Below are 12,170 nucleotides of genomic sequence, written 5' to 3'. Positions count from 1 at the left end.
GAGGAGGTAGTTTCTGAGTATTGGCAAGCATTATCTAATCCCGTGGGAGGGAATTTGTGACTGAAAACTCTACATAGATACTCCAACCTCTGTAGGTACAATTAGCCTCCTTCTCTCTTCCCCTCCCTAGTTTGGATTTTTCTCAATAATTCTGTTCCCTCTTTATGCTGCTGCTGCTGCTGCTACTGGAAAAAATGGCCAGGGATCCTCCCTGGGATTCCCAGGAAATGAGAAATCAGGCAAAGGAATCACCCGATGTATCCTCTCCCACAGGGAATTCTGAAGCCCCTTGCTGAGGAGCACCTTGGTACGGCCTTCCCCTCTACAGTTATGGGTACCGTGTATGAGCTTGTACACGCCTACTTTTATACACCATCATAATAGCTAGTGCTTAAGGTCGGCAAAGTGTTTCTATCTCATTTTATCCTCACAACAATTCTGGGAGGTGGGTGCTATTATTATCTTCATTTTACAGATGGGGAAACAGAGGCTGAAAGGTTAAGGGTTCTTTCCCAAGGTCACACAGCTAGTAAGTGTCTGAGGCAGGATTTTCAAATTCAGGGCTTCCTGACTCCATGTCCCACATTCTGTCCACTGTGCCACCTCAGTCTCCCCTGTAGAATATAAACTCATGGAAGACAAAGGCTGTTTTTCCCCTTTTTTAATCCACAATGCTTAACACAGTTGCTGGCCCATAGTAAGTACTCTGTAAAGTTCTGGTTTCTAATCTTTACTCTCTGTCATTTAGTAGGTGTGTGTGATCCTGGCCAAGTCACTCAATTTCTCAACCAGTTTCCTTCGTCTGTATTATGGGGGTGGGAGGGGTGGAGTTGTGATGATCCTTGTATTACCCACCATCCTGTATAGGATCACTGGAAGGAAAGTAAGTGCATTGCAAACTGAAAAACACTGAATGAATTTAAGGTATTAAGGCCCTAAGTTCCAATGCTGCTTTTACCTGGTCTGCTCCCTAAAGCTGCCTACTGGCCATCTCAGCTTCTGCCTTTACAAGATCAGTCTGGCCATGGATTGTGGGAGTCTGAGAATGGGGGCAGACTTTGTGGGGGAGGGGTGGGGGGGAGGGACTGAATTTCCTTAACACAGTCCTGGGTTCTGATGTGAAACATACACAGAGGTACACGGCATTCGAGAACACACACTCTCTCTCTTTCATACTCGATGGTGCCTATGGATATGCACCAGTGGTTGTCTCTTGGAATGCACCAACATTTTTCCTTTGAGACAGAAACTATTTGCACAGCTGTTTTCACAAGCAAGAATGAACTTGACCGCTTAGCTGGCCAGGTCTGTTCCATGCCAATATTTCAAGAAGGGGAGAGGTTGGGCCATCAGTAGCTGCTGGCTTCCCACACATCTTGCCCTGTTTGGTCCCAGGGTCATCAGGATAGGCAGGATGGTAAAGTGAGCCAGGAGTCCACTCATAGAAGACCACCCCGCCCCTTTCCTCCTTTGTAGATGAACTAACTACCTGGGACAGCTCCTTTTGGGGGCCAGCCTGCTCTTGTTTGCCCTGGTGATCAGGGGGTCAGGAAGCCGCTTATTCCCCTCGCCACCCCTACCATTACCACCCCCAGAAAGCTGGGCCTCTCTTGTCCTTCCTCAGAAAGGCTGATGAACTAGACTCCTCCTCCTAGAGGAACCTAGCCAGGATCAGATTGTGTTCCCTAAAGGCCTGGTAGCTTTGAAGCTGCAATCAGATTCTCTCTCCCAGGGCCTCCAGCCTGAGGGCTCCTGAGCTTATTAGTATCACTCATTCCCAGAGCAGCAGAAAACAGATGCTCCTACCAGAGGGGCCTAGGCCCTGGCCCTGATTTGGAGAAAAAGAAAACGAGAAACCACAACAGCTCCAGCAGCGCTCCTATGGCCAATGCTAAGCCTGCTCCCATCTCTGGAATCCCCCTGTCTCCCTCCCTGGAGCAATATGTTTATTGTTCTGGTTCAAAAAATGTGCTGAAGCTTTTGGCTTTGCAGCCTTCTTGTTTAACTCAGCGTGAGTGATAAATGGATGCCAGATGCTCTAGGATGGCTTGTTTTTCTGTCGTTTGCCTGACAGGTGATATTTTTCAATGGCAAGGATACCCCACAGCCCAGTACACCATCCATCAGCCCCTGGGGGAAGGGGGGAGGCTTACAGTCAGCCGTTATTGTCATTCCAGCTGCTGCTAATAAATTTACTGAAGGACTCCTCTGAGCTGGCTCAGTAGATCCAGGCCAACTGATGGACACAGAGGAGAGCTGGGAAGTGATGGGGTGAAGGGAGAGCATGGAAGGATTGGGGGGGAGCTTTGCAGAGAAGGTGGGGCACAGAGCCCATTCATTCAAGTAAAGCAAAAATCTTAGAAGTAGAAAACACAGCAAGGCCTAGCCTCTCTCACTTTCTCATCATGCCAGGTTATTCTATGCATCACTGTGGGAAGGTCTGGAGGATATTTTATAGAATGGGGGAAAAAAGAGGAAGAAAGAAATATGACCCTATCAACTCAGCTAAATTAAAATAAATCAATATTGCGGAAATTATCAGAGATTAGAGTGAGAAGCACCTTTCAAAATCAACATGGTAAATGATACCTAGCCTCACGCTTTGCATACAGTCAGTATTTGATATGTGTTTATTCGATTAAGTTGAATTCTCTCTCTCTCTCTCTCTCTCTCTCTCTCTCTCTCTCTCTCTCCAGCCCCCCCCCCCCACACATACTTCTCTCCACGAAAGAACAGTATGCTTCTGACTTGGAGGCATCTTTAAAATGAGGGTGTTGGACTAGATGACATCTTGGGTCCCTCCCTGTTCTAGATCTGTAAGTCTATCACGTGGCCTAAACTGGGAGGCATTTTCAATATCAAGCAAGGGTGTCCCTAGGGAAGCAGGGAAAGGGACTCCAGGCAGCTTTTATTTACTCTGGGCAGGGCAATGAAAAAAAAAAGACCTCCCCAAATGGGTAATGCATAGTTCTTGTCCTCCAGAAGCTTAGGGTCATAGACCTAGCGCTGGAAAGTACCTTAAGGATTATCTAATCCAACCAATCTCATTCTTATAGGGGAGGAAATTGAGGCCCAGAGAAGGGTTAGAGGGGCAGGAAATAGGTACCTAAACAGAAAGTGAACCCAGGTCCTCTGCCTCCCAATCTAGCCACCTCTCCACTACACCAATGAGTGCAGTTTGGTTTATATCTAATTAAGAAGACAATAGTCAGGAAGTAGGCAGGCAGCAAATGAGCAGTCTATCCAGTCAGAGGTACAGGAATTCAGAAGAAGGAGGCAGTACCATGGGCTAGAAGGAGCCTCCAGAAGGTGACCTTTGAACTAACCCAGGAGGAATCAGTAGGATTTTGCTAAGTCTAGATTGTGAGTTGTTTTTTAAGGGAAAGAGGAATGAAGGATCAAGAGAGAAGAGATGAAAAGGAATAGTAGGTGAACCAATTTGGCTGGAGCAGATGGATTAAATAGGGAAACAGTGAGAAATAAGGTAGGAAAAATAAACTGGGAATTGATTGTGGCAGGCCTTGAATGTCAAACTGATGGGGTTCAGACTTTATTCTATAAGCAAGAGGGAGCTGCTGAAAACTCTGGAGCAGAAATCAAGATGTTAAGGAAAACTGTGCATAGAGAAGATAGGAAGAAAAAGATATTATGGAGGTGGCACTAGCTAGAAGGTGATCATAACAGTCCAGGCACAAACTAATGAGGGCCTGGATTTGAGTGGTAACAAGAGGAAAGGGAAAGACAGGCATGGATCAGGTGCCAGAGAGACTGTGAAGAAAGAACTGTCAGGACTGGGGAAATGACTGGAAAGGGTAAGGGAGAAGAACAAGAGGGAGAACAAGGAAGGGCCAACTACGACTGATCACCTGGAACTGAGGGAAAAGTATAAGAAACCCGGAACCTTTCTCAAAGGGTAGGAGGCCTGGTACCTCCAGAAAAGACCTGAGGGGCACTGAGAGGAAGGTTAAGAGCAGAAATGCTCAACTCTAGCTACTACGATCAAAAGCCACCTCCACCAGGGAGCCTTCCCTAATTAAACCTACCTAGTGCCAGCTTCACCTATGTCCTACAGCTGTCAAGGCCCTCTCCCTCCTCTCTGAAGTTCACGTTGGATTTACATTGCACATGTTCCCTCTGTGTACGGGTTATCTCCCTGAACTGACTGTAAGCTCCGTGAGAGCAGGCGCCATTTTTTTGTCTTCACATTCCTAGGGCCTAACAGAGTGCCCAGCCAGTAATAGTGTTTGCTTCTTTGAACTGAATAGCTTATACTACATTCATTTTCATTCATTTAGTCATTCTTTGTATCCTGGAATTGCTTCCCACGTCTGCTTGTCTTATCTCACTCCTTTATAGACCCTGCATTTTTCCAGCAGGGGTCTCCGTCCACAGTGGGTGCACTGTATCTGTTACTGACCACTTGGCTGACACACAGTGTGAAAAGGTGGGACCCTGATGGAGAGGTATATGACTCTTGTTTCGTGTATTTTTTAAAAATAATAACAATTTTGTAATTAAGTTTAAAATAATAAAATAATAATAATCAGCTTTCCTCACAACAACCTTGTGAGACAGGTAGGAACACAAATACTGGTCCCATTGTACAGATGAGGAAACAGAGGCTCAGAGAAGGTTGGCTTGCCCAAGGTCACACAGCTAATAAGTTTCAGAGTCAAGATTTGAACCCAGGTCTCTTGAGTCTCGATGTCTACACGCTACACTGACAGGGGTATGTTTTCTTCTTTTTTAAAAACAGAGCTAGTGTGCACAGGATACCCCCCCCTCACCTCCGGAGGGATGCTGTCCTCCGAGTCTGAGCTATCATCATAACTGCTGCCATCCAGATTCATCTGCAGCAACTGGTCGATGGTGGCATCGACGGCGCCATTGTTGGCACGCAGCACACACTCGATGATGTCATAGTCCATGTTGGGGAACATGGTCTTGAAGTCCTCCATGGCCTGGTTGAACTCCAGGCGCCGGACTTGCCGGGCAGGCCGGCTGTTGTTGAGTTCCTGGGCCGAGGCGCTCCCCCCACCCCGGGACCCGCCATTGCTGCTGCTCCTACGGAACAGGCTTGTCATTTTGCAGAACTGTTTTGGGAAAATGTTTCAACCTGGCGCCAAAATCGATTCCCCCCAGCCCACCCACCCCTTCCCCCCACCTCCACTGCTGCCACCCCCCACTGCTCTGAAATTTTACTCCCTCACCACCTAGGGTGGGGAGGTGGGAACAGGGCAGGGGGGGTGGCGGGGCCTCCCAGTCAGGAGGCTAAGTGGTCATGCTGTGAAGTGGCCCTCAGGGAGTTGTCCTCAGTGTTTGGCGTCATCCAGTCCTGAGGATGAGGTGATAGGGAGAGGTAGGATTGTCCAGTGATGCCTTGACTGTCAGCCTGAATGTTGTGACATGTTGAACCCAAATCTGATGATGTTTTCCACCTAGAACAGAAAGGGAATATAAGTCAGGGGTGGAGAATAGGCAATAATATTGATGTTAATGATAATACAACATAGTCAGCCCATTGGAATTCATTTTTTCCACCAAAGATGTCAGATTAGACCTGCCATTTTCATATCTTAGAAGCAGATTTATTTCTAAGAAATATTGGGGGAGGGACTCATTGACAAAAACCGAGAGGAAAACCAGACAAGAGTCTGGCAGAATTTAGATTTAGATCAGCACCTCACACCATACACCAGTATGAGTTCCAAATTGATATGTGACCTAGATATATACAGTCACATAATAGACACATTAGAGGAGCAAGGAAGAAATTGCCTTTTACATCTATGGATAGGGAAAGAGTTCATGAGTGAGAAACAATGATCGAATCACCAACTACAACTTGAAGACGGAATTGCTAGCTATAACTTGGGAGTTCCCAGCCTGATGATAAAGAGAAAGTCCCCACTCTCAAAAGAAATCTGAATTCATTTGGGTAAATGGACAAACAACAGAATCATTCAAGATAAAATGAACAATTTTGCTTCTGTAAAATTTAAAAGTTTTTGTAGAAATAAATCCAATGTACTAAAAATTAAAAGGAAAACAGGTACCTGGGGGAAAATCCATGCAATAAGTTTCTCATTTCCAAGATATGTAAGTAATTGATGCAAGCTTAAGAGCCATTCAAGAATCTATATATCTTATTTTGAAAATTAAGCTGATGAAGTCAGACTAAACTGAATTTTCATCAAATTACAGACTTAAAAGCTAGAAGAGGGTTTAGAAATAAATTAGTCCAGCTCCCTTATTTTCCAACTGACCAGGCAGAGGCCCAGCAAAATAAGTGACTTGGCCAAGGTCACAGGTCCAAACAGAAGTAGCAGAGCAGGATTTGAATCCAGTTGCTCCGTCTCTTAAGTTCAGTACTCTTTGCCCTACAACACACTGCCTCTGATACGGTCCACCTCTCTGTGAATGTTTGATCTGTTACAAGCTGTATATTTTCTAAGCTCTAGATTAGCCAGAATCATCTTGGGTATCTTGGACAGTTTCTTCCCTGTCATTTGGCTCTACCATAGACCTCTGGGACTCAAATGTCAGTTGGTGAGTGCCCAGAACTTATACTAACAGCAGTTAAAACAAAACATAATTAGGAATGCAAATCTTCAACAGGAAGGCACAGTGCCCAATAAATAGTAGGGACCCAACAGTGCCTGGTGATTGGTTGGCATGTTCTAATGCAGTACAGAGGGAAGAGCATTGATTCTGGGGTTCAAAATCCCATCCCTAATGCATACTACTTTTATGACTGCGGGTAACTTCTCCAAGCCTCAGTTTCCTCACTTGTAAAATGAGAGCATTGGATCAGATTTCTGAGTTTCCTTCTGACTCTAGAGCTATGACTTCTAGAATCTCCCTGCCCCAACTCTCTTCCCTAAGTACAGGGAACTGAGATGTGGTTGCAACTAGAATTTTAAAAATCTGATTTAGAAAATTTGAGTTACAAGACTTACATTAATTGTGTTACCCTTAGAATAAATAGTGATTCCTTGACTCCAAGGAACTTGGGAGTTGTTCTTTCTCTCAAATAATGTCCTAAACATGAGGAGACAAGTGGAAACCTGTTTCACTTTCACAGGAGGTAGGTTAATCATCTAAGCATTTATTTTATACGGAAGTGTTTGCAGTGGGAGCAAATCGATATAATGGCCTGGCTTCTTCTCTCCCACTGCCACCTCCAGATTCTGAAGGTTAAATATAAACCTTTGCCTAGGTTTGCTGATGAAGTCTGATGAAGCCTGAGGCTGTAAGGGTCAGTGTAAGATGATATCCCCAAGCAATGACTGAGTACCTTCAGTAAGGGATTAGTTACATGCTGTAGGATAGTAAATACACATCTTGGTATCCTCGCCCCCCTACACACACATATACACATATCACACACTCCCTTCACCTCCAGCAATCAGCACATGGATGAATCTCAGTAAATATTTGCTGAATGAATGAATGAATGTGACAAAAATGTATAAACGGTCTCAACAAACTATAAGCCCTTCTGGAATGGATACAGAAGCTTTAATGTAACGAGAGAGGGTCATCCGAGGCGATGCTCTGATCTGGCCTGTACCTGTACAAGGGAGTTAAAAGAGAAAAAGGGTGACTGTTGAAACCCTGCAAATGAGCAGGATAAGATAATGGAAAGAGAGACGAATGGGAGACAGGAGATCTGGGCTCTGGCTCCAGCTCTGCTACTACCCAGGTGTGTTGACTTTGAATGATAATAATAATAATAGCTAACATTCAGATGGCACCTACTATATGCCAAACACTGTACAAATATTATCTCATTGGATCCTCACAACAACCCTGGGAGGTATGTGCCATTATTATTCCCAGTTTATAGATGAGGAAACTGAGACAAACAGAGGCTAAGTGACTTGCCCAAGGTCACACAGCTAGCACCTGTCTAAGGATGGGTTTGAACTCAGGTCTTCCCGACTCCAAAACCAATGCCGTAGCCGCTGTGCCACCAACTTTATCCACTGCACACAGACATATGCATACATACACACATATGGGCATGTTGACACATATATTTGTGTATATATGTTCATTTGTGTAAACATATGTATGTGTGTATGCATGGACATGTATATATGTTCATATGTATCTGTCACTTATGTTTTTATATCTATCCTTAGTACCTAGTACAATGTCTGGCACTCAGCAAATGCTTAATAAATGCTTGTTGATTGATTGTCATGTGTCCTCCCCCACCACAGCACTGAATGTTTGAAGGATTGGCACTAGAGACTGGGACCCCAGTCCCTCAGGTTAAGGATCTTACCTCTAGAACCCAACAATAATAAAAATAGCTAACCAAAGCTATTTTTGTTAAGTTTACAGTAGGTGCTTAATATATATTTGTTATATGAATTCTGCCTTGGGCACCCCTAACACACAAATATTTACTGAGCCCATAAAGGCACTGTGCTAGGTGCTTTGGTGAGGATACCAAGTTGGGTATAAGATTTGTTATCTTAAAACACAAAACTAATCTCTTGCTGAAGGTTTGCCTGTAGATGACTTTTTAGACTCTCCTTCCTGACACACACACACACACACACACACACATCTCCTCCTGCCTCCCCAACCAGGAAACTGCCCCAACCAACATCAGGACAGCTTTAGATTCTGTTCAGGCTCTAAAAGATAATACCTTTGTCCGGAAACCATGGTCAGAGCAGCTGTGTTCAGTTCAGGCTCAGAGAGGGCTCAAATTCTGGGCTCTTACTCAGCCTCTTCCATCAGAGAAGGAGCCTTTGCTAGGGCCAGCCCTGTGGCTCAGCTCTGCCACTACGCATGCATATAAATCATGCTTGAGAGCTATGGTCCTTATGCTAATGGACTTAGGCAGGCAGTAAAGCTGTCTGTCGCCTTCTCGCCCCAGGTAATTTAATAAGGGAGATGGAGGAGCTTTCAGTGCCCCACACAGTCCCCCTAGAGTGAAGAGCCAAGATTCTCCCCGCTTCCCTCACCATCCGGGAGGGAAAACATCAGCTGTACACATCTGCGGAGCCCTTCCTGAGCCCTTTCCCCCGGTGGTCTACCCACCTCTGCTGCTTGGACCGTTCCGATGGAGATCCGGGAAGCTTCAGCATAGGAGACTGGGGAGGCCTGTGTAGGACACCTTCACTATGGAGAGGGGCCACCTTTTGGAGGGGTATACCCTCTCCCACGGCTGCTTACGGATCCAGATGTCCGTTTCTCCAGCTGGCCAGTCTCACCTAAGAGCCTGGATTCCCTTCCCACCCTGGATCCAGATATCACCCTGTCTGGGTACCTTTGGTTCCCCTGCCAAACCAAACATCCCAGGCCCTTTCAGGAACATCCAGCATCCACTGCAGTCAATGATCATGACCAAAGAAAAGTAGGGTTAAGGGACAAGCTGGGAAGCTTGGGACTAAAGACACTTTAGGGAGTCACTTCAAAGACTTCTACAATATCAGAGCCAGGAATGAGTAGCCTTGGAGATGCTCCAGGCAGCAATCACCCAACAAGTATTTATTAAGCACCCACGGTAAACAATGACAGCTCCAAATTTATAGTGCTTTAAAGTTGCAAAGTGTTTTCTTCACAGTCATCCTCTGGTGAAAGGATCATTATCACCATGGTAGAAATGGGGAAACTGAGGCTCAAAGGACATTTTGTTAAGCACAGGGAATACAAGTAGCAAAGTAAGACAGTCCCTACTCTCATAGAGCTCACATTTCTAATAAAGGGGCACAATACCTAGAAGTGTCAGCATAGTAAAGCAACTTGTTCATGGTCCCATAGCACTTTGGTTTTTGCTTGTTTTTAATTTAATTTTTAATTTTGAACTTAAATACCAGAAAAAGAGCATTTATACACAGAACACCAAAGAGGACTGTTTATGAAAACATGAAAACACTACAATGAAATTGTTTCATGCTGATTTTTTAAAGTATGTAATAAATACCACAAATTATTTTCAAAACTGTCCTGCTTATCTGCAGTGCACTTTTAAAAAATCAACATAATAAGAGAAATGCAAATTAAAACAATTCAGAGGTTCCATCTCATGTCTACAGATAGGTAAAGCTGACCAAAATAAATAAATAAATAAAAAGGAAAATGACAAATGCTGGCAGGGCTGTGGGAAAACTGGTACATTAATGCATTGTTGGGGGAACTGGTCTAGTCATTCTGGAAAGCAATTTGAAACTAGAGCCAAAAAGTTACTAAACTGTGCATATACCCTTTGACTCTACCATAGCACTTACTAGGTCTATACCCCAAAGAGATCAAGGAAAGAAGAAAAGGCCTCTTATGTACAAAAGTAATTATAGCACTTCTTATTGTGGTGGCAAAGAACAGGAAAGTGCACATCAACTGGGAAATGTCTGGACAAGTTGTGATACATGAATGTGATGGAATACTATTGTGCTGGAAGAAATAATGAAGGCAATGGTTTCAGAGAAATCTGGGAAGACTTTAATGAACTGATGCAGAGTGGAGTAAGCAGAACCAGTAGAACAATTTATACAATAAAAATAATATTATAAAGACAAACAACTTTCAAGACTAAGTAAATCTGAACAATACAATGACCAACCACAATTACAGGGGATTCATGAAAAAAAAAACAAAATAAAACAGGCTACACACCTAATAGATAGATTATGGACTCAGAGCATAGACTGAAACTTTTTTTTTAACATGGTAAATTCAGGATTTTGTTTTACTTGACTATGCAAGTTTAAACCGGGGTTTTCTTTTTCTTGCTTGGGTGGGGAGGGGGAGGAAGGGAAGGGAAGGCAGAATAGAGGGATTGCAGTTGGCATGAAAATAAAATAATATGCAATTAAAAAAATTTTAAGTCAATCAATAAGCATTTATTAAGCACTCATTATGTGCCAGGCAGTATCCTAAGTACTGGACTTTTTGCAAGACTCTAAAACATTTCTTTGTGTAATAGTATGAATTACAGCTTTCTTATCTTTCTGGTTGATTGTAAATAACTAGAGGGCAAGGACCAGAGCTTATCTAAGCTTTTTATCTTACCCTGACCATCACCACTCAACTTACCCTAGGTCAGGGGTGGGGAACCTTCAGCCTTGAGGCCACTCGTGGCCTTCTAAATCCTTAAGTACAGCCTTTTGACTGTTCCGTAAAATTTGAATTCAGTCAAAAGGCCTACACGTGTCCTTAAGGCCGCAGGTTCCCCACCCCTAACCTAGGTATTTAATAAATATTTGTTTAATCAATAAATAGGATTTGATTTATAAAAATTCAATTTCCATATAACTTTTCAATAGCTCATCTTGTGATTAGTTACTAATTGCCTTGGTTTTGTTGTTGTGGTTGTTGTTTTGGGTCAGTCCCTTTAAATAACCTTAACACCTTTAACAACACCTCAAAAGCAGGCCCTGAGGCTTGTGCCTAGGATGTGGCTACAGGGCTAAAGGAGAATGCAAAAGAAGGAGAAGAAAGGGATAAAGTAGAGACAGTTGCAAGACTTTTTTCCTGAGGTCCTCCCAGCTCAACAGAAAAGGTAGTGACAACCACCAGCAGGCCCTTGAGCAGGTTAATCATCTTCTCAATCTCACTTTTCTCATTCGAAAAATGGAGGCAAAAAATGCAGCTGCCCCACTCATACCCTTGGGTGGGGCAGGAAACCACCTGGCTACCCAAAGAGGGTCGAACTAGTCCAGGTCAGGAAAGTGATACAGACTATACTTTCATTCAATCAGTAATGGGATTGTGCCCATGAGTGGCCACTTCACTTCCACCCTGGGTTGAGGGGAAGAGGAAGGAAGGAAGGGAGGAAGGGAGGAAGGAAAGAAAGAAGAAAGAAAGAAAGAAAGAAAGAAAGAAAGAAAGAAAGAAAGAAAGAAAGAAAGAAAGAAATAAAGAAAGAAAGATAGAGAGAGAGAAAGTAATGAAGTAAAAAAAGAAATAAAGAAAAAGAAAGAGAAAGAAAGGAAGGAAGGAAGGAAGGAAGAAAGGAAGGAAGGAAAAAAGGAAGGAAGGAAGAAAGGAAGGAAGAAAGAAAGAAAGAAGAAAGAAAGAGAGAGAGAAAGAAAGGAAGGAAGGAAGGAAAAAAAGAAAGAAAGAAAAAGAAAGAGAAAGGAAGGAAGGAAGGAAGAAAGGAAGGAAAGGAAGGAAGGAAGAAGAAGGAAGAAAGAAAGAAAGAAGAAAAA

General features: G+C 43.7%; 1 protein-coding gene across 1 annotated transcript in view; it reads right to left on the bottom strand.

The window, feature by feature from the left end:
• Positions 1–12,170, bottom strand: part of CUEDC1 (CUE domain containing 1) — a 119,439-nt gene that overhangs the window by 26,618 nt on the left and 80,651 nt on the right. The window contains exon 3 of the mRNA XM_036757407.1: positions 4,788–5,438. Coding sequence (XP_036613302.1) covers positions 4,788–5,084 — 297 coding nt within the window. The 5' untranslated portion in view covers positions 5,085–5,438. The remainder of the gene's footprint in view (positions 1–4,787; positions 5,439–12,170) is intronic.

The sequence above is a fragment of the Trichosurus vulpecula genome, chromosome 4 (genome assembly GCF_011100635.1).
Source record: "Trichosurus vulpecula isolate mTriVul1 chromosome 4, mTriVul1.pri, whole genome shotgun sequence".
In the NCBI taxonomy this organism is placed as follows: domain Eukaryota; kingdom Metazoa; phylum Chordata; class Mammalia; order Diprotodontia; family Phalangeridae; genus Trichosurus; species Trichosurus vulpecula.
Note: the sequence above shows the minus strand (reverse complement) of the source record. Positions and strands in the feature narration are given on the sequence as shown.